Source organism: Protopterus annectens, chromosome 4.part0 (assembly GCF_019279795.1).
Source record: "Protopterus annectens isolate FY-2018-M chromosome 4.part0, PAN1.0, whole genome shotgun sequence".
Taxonomy (NCBI): Eukaryota; Metazoa; Chordata; order Ceratodontiformes; family Protopteridae; genus Protopterus; species Protopterus annectens.
The window spans coordinates 1,465,857,476-1,465,874,827 of NC_056733.1; the positions used below are offsets into that span (position 1 = coordinate 1,465,857,476).

Genomic DNA, 17,352 nt, shown 5'->3' on the forward strand with positions numbered 1-17,352 from the left:
GGTGGTCATATCTTTCTGTGTGTGAGTATGTATTTATAAGTGTAGGGAATTTAACTCAATTACTGTTGCCAGTAATTATTTTTATTTCATTACATTCTGGTATCTGAGGTACATGCAGTCAATAAGTTGGCTTTAATTGCTTGGTACAAGAGTTGTCTGCAGATGAAAGTGATTGACTGTGGTGTCATTCATTTAAGCAGTTAAGCAGTCATTATCTTAGCTTTGCAGAGGTAGGGTGCATTTGTGTAAAGCTAGCTAGTGGCTATTTTGAGACAATGAGATATCTGTGGTATGCACATTCAATAAAGTGACTGTGGTCTGGCAAATCAGCGGGAATCAATTTGATGAGTATGGTGATTATCTCTGATAAATATAACAAATTGTGTGTGTGGGAAAACGGTTTTAGTATATCTAATAGTAGCAAGTTGATCATATTTTTCACTTCCCATAGCAGTCAGTCATCAGCATTGTACTGAATAAGTGACTTTCTGTGGAGTTCTTGGCACAAGCAGCTGATCCTTGGTAGAGTGTTGCATCAAGTAGCATCACAATTTAACATAGTGTGGTTCTCTGGTTGAGTTTTGACTATGATTCCTTCTGTGTGGAGTCTGCATGCATTCCTTCTCTCTGTGTGGGCTGTATTCTTCTCCCAATCCCTCAGCTGTGTAATATATGCATCTGGACATTTGTACTTTTACCTTCATCCCAAGTCTAACACCAAAAAGGTACACAGAATGTAACTCTCTCTCTGTGGAGGGGGAGGAAAGTAGGCACTATTCCCAGATAGGATTTATATATCCTTGGATTTGTCTTCTCAGTCTGTTGGGGAACTACTGTTTTGTTAGCTTTCAACATTAATCTATAGTTATAACTTATTTTTCCATGAAAGAAAAAAAATAAGACTGCACTTTTTCCATTACTTGTGACATTTTGTTCATGACATCATTAAATCATAAAGATGTAACAAAAAAAAAAAAAACCTCTTAGAAACACCTCAGAGCACCAAGAACCCTCTGAATTATGGGTGACTAGCTGCCCCCAGATCCTTAGGTTAACTCAGTTGCATCCTACAGACTTACTGCATATAATACTGGTCAGTTAGGGTGTGTTAAGAGCATAGGGGAGCTAAAAACTAACACATGTGAGAAAACAAGAAAGAATTAAAGTATATGAATGGTGTGGGTCCAAGATGAGGGGAAGAGAGGGGTGGGGTGAGGGAGAAGTGCAAGGGGGACTAATGTGCAACTGCAGTGCCCATGGAATTTGTTTTTTAGGACTCCATTTCATGCAAGGCTCTGGCCTTGGTGATTGCAGTCAGACATGCGAGATGCATATTGCTGGTAAACTAGCTATGATAAATGGGTACATACTGAGTCAATCAGTGGATAAAAATGAAAGATCAAGTCTGTTTGATCGCAGGTAATGGTCCTTGACCTGTTGTATTGGACCCACCCCATCCAGTTAGCCCCACCCATTCAGTTGTTTCCTGCAGACCCCCCCCCCCCCCGCTTTGAGGTCACTGGCTACAACTGACATGCATACATATAAATACTTGCACGGCAATAATATCACTCTAACCTGTCATTCCCATAAGTGTCCATGTTGTTCTTAAAAACATCTAAAATATTTCTTGCTTTAATATAATCTGGTAGTCTAGTCCATGCATCACTTTCTGAAAAAATAGTTAATACAGCTTTCATTCCTATATAATCCCCAACAGGGTGTCTGATGATTCTCTAACATTCCCAGAGGTAGCTGTCTCTAATGCCCTATATACCTGAACAAGGTCCCCTCTTGAATATCTATATGGCACACTGTAAAAGTTCAGACATTTTAGTATTTCATAATAACTTAAACAGTCACATCCATGGATGCTCTTGGTTTATTTTACTTGAGTTAGTTTTCTTATAAGGTTTCCATATTAGTATTATTCCACAGACTAATTGGGTCTAATGTAACTTACAAGCAATTATTTCATTATTTCTGATTTCCTAGACTTTAGAAATCTTTTTATGCAGCCTATAGATTTACAGCTGTCATCAACCAATTGGTTGACACTGATCAGAAAAACTGAAAGCTGGATCTACCCATACACAGACCCTTAAATGAATTCACAGTTTTAGTCACTTTATGCTGTATTAAATATTCACCCTTCAGTCTATGTCTTCCAGATAACACATACTCAGTTTTTGATATATTTATCAGCATATTATTTTCCTCTGCCCAAATTTTTACTTTAGTCAAATTATTTTACAGACATGCCCCGTGTGTAACATATATAATCAGTTTACCCATTTTCAAGTCATCTGCATTCAGACTTCAAAATACCTCAGATGAAAAATATGATATGAAAGATATAACCTACGTAAGTATGGGTCTAGGACACAGATCTGTGGATACTCTGATTGTAACCTAGAATTTTACCTGTGCCAGTTGTTGTAAGCACTAATGTAGCTAGAAGGGGAGAGAGGGGCAACAGCCTCATGTGCAAAGTATTGGGGGGCATGATCAACTGATCTCAATCATTCTTTAATGTAATACCAACGTATAAAAGCTGGTGCTATGTTTGCGATCAAATATGAGTGCTGCAGCACTCCATGTGTGGCCTAAACTGTAGCAACTGATTGCTACATTGTAGCAAACAGTTTGGTACAGCTTAAAAGTAAAAAAACAAAAAGAAAAAATTAACTAAAACCTAAGTGCTGTAGCACTGCATGCAGGCAGGGTATAAACTATAGCAACTGTTTGCTACATTTATAGCAAGCAGTTTGCTACAGTTTAAAAATAAATTTTTTAAACTAAAACATGAGTGCTGTATCACTCTGTGCAGGCAAGGTATAAACTGTAGCAACTGAAATCTATACCTTCATCACACATGATTTTTGAAGTGATTAGTACACAGAGAACAACATTATATAGCCAATATACTACTGCCACCAATAATTTTAATAAGGAGGACACACATCTTACATATCTCCATTTTTCAGAAGGTATAAACTGTAGCAACTGAAATCTGTACCTTCATCACACATGATTTTTGAAGTGATTAGTACACAGAGAACAACATTATATAGCCAATATACTACTGCCACCAATAATTTTAATAAGGAGGACACACATCTTACATATCTCCATTTTTCAGAAGGTATAAACTGTAGCAACTGAAATCTGCACCTTCATCACATATGATTTTTGAAGTGATTAGTACACAGAGAACAACATTATATAGCCAATATACTACTGCCACCAATAATTTTAATAAGGAGGACACACATCTTACATATCTCAATTTTTCAGAAGCAAAAATAAATGACATTGATTGGTGAACTGAATGCAAAATTCTACCAAAGTCCATAGATTTTAGACTGTCTCTTTGAAAACATGTTTATATTTTGCCATCATTTTTTGCCAGTCTCTGTTTTTCAAGCATGTGGCTCTGAGTAGTATCCTACATTCCTATCTGAAGTGGGAAGAAATAAATGCTACTTGGTATTCATTGTATGCTAATTAGATGTCCAGATGTTTTGCTGGATGTGACTTTTTTTCAAGGGCCTTTGTACTTATTTTTAATGTCCGCAGGTTGAGAAGTATTCATGTGCTGTTTGTACGCCATGCAGTTATTCATCTTATCGAGATTACATTAATACTTAATGACCAATTAATTTATCAGTGTTTTGTGTACGACTTTATCATATGCTGATGCTAAGTCTATATAAAATACATCACAGCACAATTTTTCACTTATAGATGTTATTATATTATTACATAACATCATATTACATGTAGTTATATATTTAATTTTTCAACATATGCACTCTGGTATACGGTTTCAAGATCCAGCATCTCAAATTCTGACAATAATTTATCGAAAGTAGTACTCTCCATTATTTTTCCTTACCAAGAAAGTAAACTTATGAGTTTATATGACTTAGTTTGGCCTATTCCTCTTTCCTTGATGATAGACTTAACAAGCATATCTTCAATGTTGAGGAATCTCCCCATACTTAAATGACCTAGTGAATAACAGATACAATGACACTAAGTTTTTGCTGAAGTGCTCTCACATCATTGCTACTAACTATGTTTCTTTCCTGTGTTTGGGTCCAGTTTGCATATTTCTTTGTCAATATAATTTAATTTCAATAGATGAAGTTACCAGTATTAACACAGTTTATCACCCCCTTTGTGGATCCAAGTTATCTAGCATAATATTTTGTAAATATAGCTATAATCTGTTGTGTTTGAGCATAAATTTTAGAGTCTTCACACAGTTTATTAATGTGTATGTCTTTACTCTTTTTACATCTCATACATCTATAAAAAGGTTTCCTGTTATGCTCTAGATCTTTACATAAATGTTCTTCAATTTTTTTCCTGATCTTGTCTCACACTATGTATAATTCATCTGCCCAGTTTGTTTATGCCAGTTTTCAAAGTTAACGTTTGACCTTGTTTCCATTTCATATATGTTTTCCCCTCTCATCTTAATTAACTATCTGGTTCTTATGGAAATATCTCCTCCTGATGTTGTGTGTCTAGATCCTGTTGTTAAAACATTTTTTTTTTATTTTTTGCGTTCAGTTTCTCTTTCAAAACATGCTACTTCTTATCTACATTCTTCCACTGAATGTATCATTCCAAATAGTTTTTCACAGTGGCTGTTTTGCTTCCATATAGTCTATTATTAATCTTCTATGCATCGGTTTACATTTGAAATTGTCATAATTGCCTAGCAGTAGTTCAGCCTTTATAATACCATGATTACTGCACATAAAAGGTGATAAAAACTTGAAATGAAGTAACAAGCATCTTCATAAGAACACAAACAATGTCCAGTATGTACCATTCCCTGGCAGGTTTGTTTACAATCTGCAACAACTGTAGTACCTGAACATACACTGTAAATAATTTTCTTACTAGTTTTGTAGAATCAATATTACTCCAGTCTATTTCTGTTAAATTTATGTCCACAGCAACTCTTATTTTCCCTCTTGTGTTTCATGCAAGAAATATATGAATTCCTCTAGGTCATCATCCATTGACTTCAGTGGTCTATACACTCCAACAATCGTAATTTATTCCATGGTTGTCTCTGTTGTCACAGTTACACAATCTACAGTACTGATGTTGTCATCAAACATGTAATAATCACAAGTCTTGTAAAAATCTTTAATCCCTATCATAATACCTCCACTTGATTTTTTGTTAGAATGTCTCATACTAAAAACATTTATACTCTGACAGAAGTACAGTAAGCATAATAAAACACTTTAGGGTTCTAGTAATGCTCTGCCTGAACAAAACCTACTACTGATTTGTACTTTAGGAATGTTTCTGTTCTTATAAGCAGTAACAAAGACTAATGTCCACATATTTACTAAACATTACAATGTGGAAACACAGTCACTAGGACAGGCTATGGCAAGGCTGTGCTACTGGATGTCCTGTAACTGTCCACCTCTCTGGATATCTTCATTTCTCTGTATTCTAGTCAAATGTTTTGCTACATGTTTTCTTTTCTAGAGAGTTTTTTTTCCTTCTAGCAAGTAAAAGAATTCAGTTTGGTTAAATTCCGTTCCTGGCTGAATACTATTATATCTGGATACCATTAAAGAAAAAAAATCTGGAGAAATAAAGTGAAGAAAAAGGAAGAGGAAAAATGCTGAACAAGGACTCCGAAATTTGTTAGGAAGAATACCAGTGTATGGTGCAGATGAAAGTCAAACAACTTTGATGAGAGTATTACTCAGAGTTTTTGAAGGATAGCAGAAGAACTGACCAGGAGAAACAGCAGAGAACTGAGACTGAACTGAGTTGCAGTATAGATCGAATGCAAACTGTCCAAGGAGGACTGAAGCAAAAGTGCACTTGTAACTTACGTGGGGTAATTACAATGCATCAGCCCTGCTTTGTGGATGGTAGGATTGAAATAAAATAGGCAATTTTTAATAATATTGAATGAATAATTACAATGTGACTTGAGAGAATGGGGATATAATTCTGTTTTATTGTTTTGCATTACAATGGCTTGGAAAAACAAGATTAGTTTGGTTGATGAAAATGCAAGTACAAATGTTTATTAAGTTAAGGAGAAATAAATCATCTACTAATTGAATTAAACATGGAGAATGAAAGCATTCATATTCTATACTTTGGACAAATAAAAGCAATGTTTCTGAAGGGACAGGGTGTGAATATAAGTTAGAGGCCTCTGTTGTAAGTGTTAAAGATTGAAATATTGGAAGCTGAACTAAAAATAATTTTTCATAACTTAAAAGTTACAAAATACAAAAAGAAGCATCATTATTTAGCAAAGTTAAAAAAAAATCAGCATAATTATTTAGCAAAGTATAGTTGACACAATGAATCCAGTTGCAGCTGCTAGGTAGGAAGATTAGAATAATGCTGAAGCAGAATATGAAGGAGAGCATGGAAATGGGACAAATCCACTGATGGTAAAATGAACAAGAAATGAATAAACAATTTGCAAGCATTTGTATAATAACTGAAGATTTATTTATTTTCCTTTTAAAATACATTGGCTTTTTCTAGTGTTCAAAACTTTGCTGAAGTTAAAAAAAATAAGACCGCAAGGCTGCTTCTAAGGTTATTAGTTTGCTTACTTCAATTGCTAGTATTTTAAGGTAAGATACACCTAGGCACTAGGTATAGAAAAGAGGTACTATGTTTGTATTTGCAAAAAGGATAGCAATAGTGTTGACAAAACTGACAGACCTACAATGAAACAATCTTTAAATGAGTCAAGTACTGAATTACATAAAAGGATGTCATGTTAACCATTCAATCAGCTGCAACTCTTTTGATGTATAAAGCAAAAACAGGAACAGAGAAATGAGTAAGCTAAAACATGGTCAAGAAAATGAAAATTAAAAGGGCTGGGTGGAAAAAGTATTTCTAAAGTAGTTATATAAATGGTAAACAGGATCAAAACAGCACAGATGATTAATAGGATAATGACTCCAAGAGGTCTTTTTAAACCTAGCTATGTATTCCCACATTTAAATGACAAACTAAAACAATGAGTACCAAGGTCACACAGAAAAAACAATGTGTACAAACTAAAGGAAAAATCTAGCCAAGCTAGACTTTCCACTGTGTGATTCCTTGAAACCTCTTGCATTAAGGTAATATGGGATATATGCAAATGACCCCTTAAGGACATCAGGTATTTCAGCTATATGGGAGTTCTGAATGTCCAAGTCTTTTTTTCCCCATTCATTGTTCTCATTGTACTCACTGTTTTAGTTTGTTAGTTGGGATATTTTGTAGTCCCACTAATGGTTATGGGGATCAGTTGGGTACAACAACCCTGTGTTTCCAAATGTTATCCAAACATTCCACTTGTGCTGGGTTGATAAGGCCATAACAAGGCTGAAACATGCATGTCCACAGCTAATGGGGTTTGGATTTATTGGCCTGAATTTGTCTATAACAGACTTAAAAAGAGAAAAAAAAAGTCATGGAAAGACTAATTAGCAGTGGCAAGGGAAATGTGGGAACAAACTAAGCAGAAGACAAATCCAAATGGTAAATATGTCGAAGTTTTTAATTATGGCTCTAGATAGTACAATGCAACCAGTGAAAATATTTTTGGTCCCTTGATTCCATAGATTGACGAGGCAGACATCTATCAACTGGATGATGTATTATGACAAGAAACAAATAAGGAACAGAAGACCCTTATCTGGAAGGAAAGAAGCCTAGAGTTAAGTGGGATAAGATGACCCAAATGATGGAGCAAAGGGGCATGGAGAGTGTCTGATTTAATACTTTAAGGCTACACAGTTAAGGCTATTATATACATAGTGCAACTAGGGGGTATAAACTAGCATGGAAAGATATGATGATAAGGCAAGGACAGACTGCCACACATAGTAAAATATGGGTTTACTGGAAGAAGGTGCTGGGGAAGATCAAAAACAATTAGGTAGAACATTTTATATATATATATATATATATATATATATATATATATATATAGTGGCAAATGGTATGCTGAAAAACAAGAGGTGAAGGGATAGAATAAGGAGATTTTGTTGCTGCAGTTCCTCAATAAAGGAACAGAGAGTATGTACAAACATCAGGACATAATTGAAGAATGTTAGCCAAGGAACTGAAGCACTAGGAACAAATTACAAAGAAAAGGGGGACTAACAGAATTGGAGGAAATTAAATAGTGGTTTGGATTACATGATAGGAGTAAGCTGCTATATGGCAGAATAATAGCACAATACAGAAAAAGAGAGGGAGGGAGAGAGAGAGAGAGGAGTGTTAGGTGAGTGATCGCGCCAGTGGAGTATAATATGATTAGTATGGCATACAGAATCAAAAACATGATAACTATAAAACTCAATTATAGGAACTCAGGCAGGATTGGGAGAAAAGGCTGGGTGGGTAATTTGCAAAAGATATAGGGGAGAAATGCACAGAGTTTTCAAATACTTGATTAAATTAAGAAGGTTTAAAATATTTGCATGGAAATGCTTACATAAATATTTTTATGCCCCAATTAGATTGGAAAGGCTCATTCCCCACATTAAGAGTAACTGGTGGAGGTGTTGGGAAGTGAGTGGGGAAACTAGGAGCATGTTTGTTGTGAGTGTGTAGAATTCACAGAGATTAAAGACGCACTGCAAAATATTTTGGGGCAGATGGTGGAAAACAATTGGAAACTGCTAAAGAGATGCTGCTGCTAAGCTGCAATAGGGGAGCTAGAATGTTACAAAAAAACAAAACAAACAAAAACAACAACAACCACATTGTAGAAATCAAAGCTTAGGAAGACCTTGGAAGATGTGCTAGGTATTATAAAGGAAATAAAGCAGTTGAAGGGAGGCTTGTTAGACAGAAAAGAAAAAAGATACATACCCTGGAAGAAAGAAATGCTAGGAAGGGAACTGAAAATGCTGCATAAATAAAATAGTAGTAAATGGCATGTAGGTTTATTGGCTGAGAAAAAAAAAATCAATATTTGGAAATCTTGAAAGATTTCTGACAAAAAAGTGAATATGTAAATCCAACATATGATTGTAATATGATGTTGGTGATGATTTCAGATACACTTTATTTGACAAACTGTTAATTCGATAAAGCTGTGTTCAAAAATGTCTCAGTATATCTGTAAAACCAGAAATAATTAAAAATCAGCTTAATATTGGTTTGAGGCAAGGACAAAGCAAGACAATATATGACTGAGTCCTAAGAAATGTTTCTCTTTGATGCTATGACACATTTTCATACAGATTGTGGTGGATTTCATAATTACAACACACTGTCATTCAGTCAAGAAAAAAATTAAACATCTAAAAAGTACCAATGACATTACAATGTAAGGCAGCACTTGTCTACTTTCAGAAAATTGCTGATTAAAAGAAACAGTCATTAGAAAAATTATTGCTTTGAAGATCCCAGAATTGACCTGTTTCTTCCTTCAGGTTCGCCACAAGGATCAAAATAGTTCTTGTAGTCACACATTTTACTAAAAAAAATAGCTTAAAAATAATGCTACCAATCAGTACTTTTGCAGGCAGGAGTAATTTACTGCTAGAAAAGATTGGTAGTCATATATTACTATTTATTATTGAGACATAGCTAGAGGATATATCATCAGATCTGTCACCATATTTTTTACTTTCATCTATAGACTGATGTTTTTTTTTTTCTTAAATGACTGCCAAATATGCATGCAATACTTGTAAGAAATGTGTCACTGATACTGTTAACTATGGCTGCTGCAACGTTGCACTGTATGTTTAGACATTTCCTCTCCCATTGAAGTTGATTGTTCATGAGAACATTACTTTGAGATCCTTAGGTTTAAAATGTCAAGTTCAAAGCAGTGTTTGAGCAGAGCTGCATCATTCTACACAACTACATTCATTTTGGTTCAACAGCCTTCAGATCTTGGGGCTATAAGGGAAAAGCAAAATCTTACTGTTGCCCCATCCATTATGTTTCTACCAAAAGAAATACATTGCTTCCATTGACGGAGACTAAAACACAGGTTATTTTGTTTTACTGTTATTTTATTACACAACTGTGTGTGTGTGTGTGTGTGTGTGTGTGTGTGTGTGCGTGCGCGCGCGCATCTGCTACTGAATATGTGTTTTTTACCATAATCTGCCATTTTGGTACTGTCTACAATGCATTTTTGTTCATTCATCCATTCATTCTCCAACTACCTGCTTAATCCAGTGCAAGGCTGTTGGTAAACCACTTAATTGATTTTTCAAGATCAAAAGCATAACTCAAAAACATAAATGTATTCACAAGCAGTGCATAACAACTGATAAACTCCTTTGTAGTTTTGATTTCTTATAAATGTACTTAAAAGAAATAATGTAAACGAAAACTGGATTTTTACCTGATTTTCTGCAGCACTGAAAAGAAGGGACTAAATAACTTGGACATCTCCTCTGGACTCTGCTGAAGGTTGAGGGGACCATCAGGGAAGATAAGTAATCCACTACAAGAAAGTAAGGCAGAAAACTATAGTTACCACATTTTATCATTCAAATCTTTAGCCTTGGATTTCAACTAGCTAGCTCTTAAAGTTTTGTAAGCTAATTAACTACTGCCCATAAGATAATTAATGGTCTTTATCCACTTCATAAAACTACAGAGATTAATACAAGTGGCAGATTTAATTTTTTATCTGTCCAAAGGTATATATAAATCATCTCATCAGAAATATTTATAAATGTCTGTAATTACTTAGGAACTACAGGTCAGAAATGTAGTAATCTATACAATGATTACTGTGCAGAAAAATCCAGATTCTCAATATTCCATGCAGTATGTCAAACAATAGGAACTTTTCGGCCAAAAGGCCTTCTTAATTACCAGAATCTGCGGTTATCAACTTACACCCCAACCCACCAGTTACTGGTTCATCCTCCTGCCTTCATGCCTTTCCATGATGACTCCTTTATAACTGCTGCAAGCATTATTTAAATCTGATTACGATTCTTCTTAGCTGTTCTTTTTCCATATAATGTTTTACTAAAATATTCAAACTGAGTCATAAGATAAAGAAACCAATAAACCATAAACACAACTATATACTACTTATAATATTTACTTGTACAAAAAGAAGTGGAATTAATGTTTCCTTCCAAGCATGCAACTGACATCATTTCCTAAATACCCTAAAAATGTCAACAACTGTCTACATACAGTGATAAATACATTGTCTGTTATGTGAAAGCAACTGTTATCTCCTGCAAAACCAAGAATTGTGTCTGATTTTAAAATTGATCTTCCATGAATCTGTTTTGTATATGAAATTACAATAAGTGTAAATCTGTACAATACTGTTAATTGTTTTTGTAACTGGAGCTTATTATTCTTTTGGTTTTTTTTTTACCTATATTAGAAGATTGTTTTCTTGGAGTATAAATCTGTACAATACTGTAAACTGATTTTGTAATCTGGAGCTTTTCTCCTCAGGTCTCCACTGAAAATGGGCTACTAGCCCAGCTGGACTAACACGGTTGACAAATGTCAATAAATAAATAAATAAACAATAAATAAATGATCAATACAACTGTAAATCTATAGGATTATCTTCTGCTTTTGTTACTGTGTTAATAAACTTATTCTGTATTATGTTATCCTGCTATTGTATTTTTTTTTTTCTCGTTATTGATGTATGCACCTTTTTTCCTTAGGCCAATTCTGAAAAGGGGTTTGTTTTTGCTGAACTAGTCAGACAACTATGATAAACAAATGTAAGTAAATAATTAAATAAATAACAGCCCTGATTGGCAAAGGTGCTAGCAAATACCTGTGAAACTAAGTTGTTAGCTGGCAGAAATGCTACAGAGATAAAAAGCTATTCAGCTAAGTTAGATTTCCTGCAATCAGCTACCTCTACAAAAGTTGCTTCCATTTGAATGCGCAAGCCTGCTAAGTAGACTAAAAGTTGAAACTAATTTTCTTGAGAACGTTACTGGAGTAATAACGTAAGACTAAATTTCCCTCAAAGTGTGCTCATTTAGACTCTCCATTATGCACTATTTTAGGCTTTAATGTTACTCAGAGTACAACATCAAAATATTTGTGACTCAAGTAAAGAAATTACTTGAAATTAAATACAGTTTTCCTATATTTGGTTGAGATATAGACTAGCACTCAAGTGTGGGGTCACTTATTGCACTGTTCTAACTTGTTGCTACTTGTGTATCTCTATCTTTAAACAAAACAAAAAAACCCAAAAAAATCTTGCTTTTTTCCCACTTTCTGAGATTTAAAAAAAAGTTCAGTTACAGATTTGCTGTTCTGAACTGTTTGTAAGTTTCTTGGAGGCCATTGCTTGCTTGGGCTAAAGGGAAGTCTCTGTGTTCATCAGTGGCACTGGTAAACACTGAACAGCCTGCCTGCCCCTGTGGGAGTGGTTACTGCCTAGAAACTGTAGTTTTATTGGCCATTTTGGGTCAATTCCAAAGTCCTTGATCCCCCTCTCTTAAAACATGATTGCCTCGTGGTTTTGGCATCTTTTCAGACTTGTTGGCTGTTGGTGAAGCACCCACCAAGAGTAGAAAACGCTGAGAGAAGAAAGGAGCCACTTTTGAGATTTTAAGTATTTTTCTTCAGATTATTTGTTAAGATTTCTGCATTGCCGCCTACTTTTTGGCATTTTCCAGCTTGCAAAACTTGATATCTGTATTAGGAACTGTATTTAGAACAGATCTAGAGCCTGTTTACTGCATTTCCTGTGTTGCACTTATTTTAAAATCGTTTTTTCTTAAAACTTGCATTTTACCTGTCTCTGGCCTAGCACTCAAGTGTGGAGTCATTTATTGCACTGTTCTAACTTGTTGCTAATTGTGTATCTCTGCTATCTTTAAACAAAACAAAAAAAAAAAAAATCTTGCTTTTTTCCCACTTTCTGAAATTTAAAAAAAAGTTAAGTTACAGATTTGCTGTTCTGAACTGTTTGTAAGTTTCTTGGAGGCCATTGCTTGCTTGGGCTAAAGGGAAGTCTCTGTGTTCATCAGTGGCAGTGGTAAACACTGAACAGCCTGCCTGCCCCTGTGGGAGTGGTTACTGCCTAGAAACCGTAGTTTTATTGGCCATTTTGGGTCAATTCCAAACTCCGTGATCCCCCTCTCTTAAAACCCTCTTTTGCGTGTTTTTGCGTATAGCGCAGCATTGGGCAGCGCCGCTTAAACTATTCCCGGCTCCACAAAGTCTGCTCTTCACTTTTTTCCCTTAGAACTGTTCCAAATCTCAAAGTAAGCACTCTATTTTCCTTCTAAAACCCAGCAGTAGCTAGGATAAGTGTCTTATAAGTAAGCACTAATAAACTAAAGCACTACACCCTCTTATACCCCCTTTAAGTACTTGGCTCCCTATTGGTCCTTTTTGATCAAGTCAAAAAGTAATTCCTTATACTATTCTGGCATGTCCAAAAGTCAGTTTCAGGCTTACTCTTCAGTCCAGCTGATGAATATGGGATTCTTGAGGCAATGTTACAACTGCCTTATGTACACAGACCACCCTCTCCTCTTCCCAACAAGCTCAAATATATGTGAGAGATGCAACTATATAGCCAAACTGGAGGATGAGCTCTCTCAACATAGTACTGGCATGGTCAGTCTGGAGGAGAAGGTAATCACAAACACCACAAATCTAGTCTCACATAGACCTATCGCAACAGCAAACCAAACACATAAACACACAAAAACATACTCGGAGGCTCTAAATAAAAATCTGCCCAAGCAACAGTGATCTCCAAAGCAGACATCCAAGCAACTGCTACCCCACAACAATACCCACGTATCACATAGTTCACAAAGTCAGTGTGCCACACAGTCACAGTCCTTAAGGCTAAACAACACACCTAATACACTTGTAACAGGTGACTCTATTGTCAGACACACTGACATCCCTCTTACCAGGCTGAACAAGGAGAAGGTCACTGTAAGTTGCCTGCTGGGTGCCAGGATCCGCCACATAACACAAGCACTCAGGTCACTCCAAAGCAAGTACAAATATGACTCCGTCATTGTCCATGCTGGTGTGAATGACCTGAGACGTACCTCGCTGGATTACATGAAAAGAGACATAGAGGAGCTCTCTGATCATGTGACCCAGGCCGGTATGACCCTGACCTTGAGTAGCATCTTACCCTCACCAAGAATGATACCACAATATAATGCCCCTGATAATATCCCTTCCTTTTTCCTAAAAACAGCTGCTGATGCCATTGCCTTCCCCATCTGTATTCTTATAAACCGGTCTATTCAAGAAGGCTATGTACCCCAAATCCAGAAGAAAGTGCATATTATTCCCCTCCACAAAGGTGGAAACAATAATAACATCTCCAACTTTAGACCTATTGCCATCCTATCCCCCATCTCTAAAATACTTGAGAAAGGTATTCATATACAATTTCTACCCCAACTCATCAACAATCACCTACTTACTCCCACATAACATGGATTCAGACCTGGTCACAGCACTACTACTGCTCTACTCTCCTTCCTTGAAACCATAAATACAGCACGCGACTCTAGCTGTATTGTTTCCACACTCCTCTTGGATCTTTCTAAGGCTTTCGATACTATCTCCCACTCTCTCCTTCTGACTAAACTCTCTAATCTACAACTCTCACCCAGTTCTATTAACTGGTTTACCAGTTACCTTTCCAATAGGCAACAAGCCGTCAAATGGAAGAAATCCACTTCCTTATTTCTCAACACTGCCATTGGTGTACCCCAGAGTTCTATATTAGGTCCCTTACTGTTTAACATTTTCATCAACGACTTCCACCGCACTATCCCTAATGCTAAAATCATCCAATATGCAGATGATTCAACAATTATCTGTGCTGCTAACTCCATTCCCACCCTGATACAACTAACACAAGATGCCTTCTCTAGCACCGAACATTGGATGCTAGATAATCATCTAGCTCTTAATCCATCAAAAACTAAACTCATGATATTCACCCCATCCAAAACCTTAACTATCAACATAAATTCATTCTCCATAACCAGTCACAACAATACTACCCTTGAAATTGTTCCCAGTGCTAAACTATTAGGCATTCTTATTGATAATCAGCTTAAATTTGACACCCATATACAAAGTAACATAAAAAAACTCACCAGAAACTTGGTATGTTCTATCGCCATATTCACTTCCTCACCCCATCCACTAGATTCCTCCTCGCTTCCACATATCTCATTCCTTCCCTCCTTTATGGTGCCCCACTCCTTACCAATCTACAATCCTCTACCAAAACAAAACACTCCTCCTGCTATAATAAAATCGCCAAATTCATCACTGGCCACAGATCCTCCTCTCATCACTGCATTGCTCTTCACAAGCTAAATTGGCTAGAACTTCCCAACTACCTTATCTACACTCAACTAACTCATGCCCATAAGCTCATATTCAAGCCCTCCCTCTGCCCTTCTCTAGCCTCAACCTTCACTATGCACATACCCAGCAGACCCCTAAGAACCAACACTCAGAACTTGATCGAACTCCACAAACCCGCCCGTCAAGCAGGCAAACTCCTACTCTCTTTTTCCCTAGCCCATCTCTGGAACTCCCTCCCACCTCATATTTGCAGCACCTGCAGTCTCCCCTCCTTTAAAACTCTCCTTCACTCACACTTACAATCTCTGTGGGAATGCTCATGTTCCCATCCTGCTTAACATTCCCAGCTACTATCTTATCCCTTAGCCAAACCAGATCTCCTCTACAGGAACTTACATACTGTAAATAAACACTTACATTTAATTCTGTGTACATACCTTCACACTATTGTATTTAACTAAATATCTATCTTAGTGATTATAGAGACTTAAAAAAAAAATTGTAAACTCATGTGAATTGTTACATATTGTTATGCTTTACCTTCTATTTGTGCTATGATTTACTTTGGCTTAAATGTACTCTTCTTGCATTTTTACTATGTTTTTATATATTGTATTTTCACTATGTTTTTATATATTGTATCCATGGAGTTTTTCTCCCCAGGACTCCATTGAAAACGGGCTCATTCGGCCCAATGGACCATCCTGGCATGCAAACTTCAAATAAATAAATAAATATATATATATATATATATATATATATATATATATATATATACACAAATACACATGTATACAAAACTCACAGTTGCACTAGAATGGAGAAAAGTGAAAAAATATACTCTAAGTACACCGTTGGCTTGCACAATCTGAACTGCAATGGAAAGAACCACAATGTAAAAAACTCAATGAAAACCCAATCAGAAAACTATGCTTCACTGTGCAGTATGTAGAGGAAATACATAGGGCACTTTACTCTACTCTTGTGGGTAAAGCCTTTGGGCTTTGATGTGTTAAAGGAGAAGTACAGACAAAAACTGAAAATAATGTATATTTTTCAGCATAACTTTTCTGCATTAATAATGTCTCTGCAGCAAAGTAAGTGGTTAATATTATTTTCTAGTTTGTTATACCACACAATGTCCTGAAAGGGGGCTGCCATAGGTGGCATGATTTTTATATATGTTCATAGGTTCATGGGTAGGTATTAGGCTATCAGCTCTGGGGCCTATATAAGCCTAGCCAAAAAGGTTCCCTGCCTTTCGCCACCCAAGAAAATTATTTTCCTGTGTCCATGTCAATCAGTGCCACAGAAGTGATCCCCGGGGTGAATTTTTCTATTTCCCATCCAGTCGTCAAGGTCTTTCTTAAAGAGGGCCAATGAGAAGCTTTGCTTGACATGAATGGTTAGTTTTTTCCAGAGTAGGGAAAGTTTCTGGGACAGGAATCTATACCTCCAGCATGTTCTGTTTATTGTGGTGACAAGGTTTACGTCCCAGGAGCATGTGGTTCGGAGAGACTGGGATTTCTTTAAGTGTAGCATGTCCAACAGCTCTGGGTTTGACATAACTTTGTATGTTAGGCAGAGACCGCCTCTGAATAGGCGATATGCGACGGAGTAGAGATGGAGTTTTTGAGACAGTCTGCGTATGGCATCTGTTTGAGGCCGGTAATCCTCTTAGTGAGGTATTTCTGTGGCCTTTCCAATTGTTGGAGGTGTCTTGTGAGATACATGCCAAATGGGGCATTGTACTCTATAATGGGTCTGATGAGGGATGAGTAGAGAGGAACAATGACCTCCTTTTTTCTCGAGGAGAACTCTTTTGTGATGAGGTGTGCCACGTAAAAGGATTTCCTGACTACTGTAGCAATGTAGTTATCAAAGGAGAGACTACTGTCCACCTATGTCCCGAGGTCTCTTATCACACTTTCAGTGTTTAGTGAGCTATCGCCTATGTGATAGTTCATGGGTACCGAGTTTTTTTCAAATGGGGTGACAATG

General features: G+C 36.3%; 1 protein-coding gene across 2 annotated transcripts in view; it reads right to left on the reverse strand.

Moving 5' to 3' along the window:
• The window catches only part of LOC122799914 (lateral signaling target protein 2 homolog), a 746,347-nt gene that overhangs the window by 257,167 nt on the left and 471,828 nt on the right, over positions 1–17,352 (reverse strand). For both annotated transcript variants that reach the window (XM_044069312.1, XM_044069311.1), the window contains one exon: positions 10,385–10,486. In XM_044069312.1, coding sequence (XP_043925247.1) covers positions 10,385–10,486 — 102 coding nt within the window. The remainder of the gene's footprint in view (positions 1–10,384; positions 10,487–17,352) is intronic.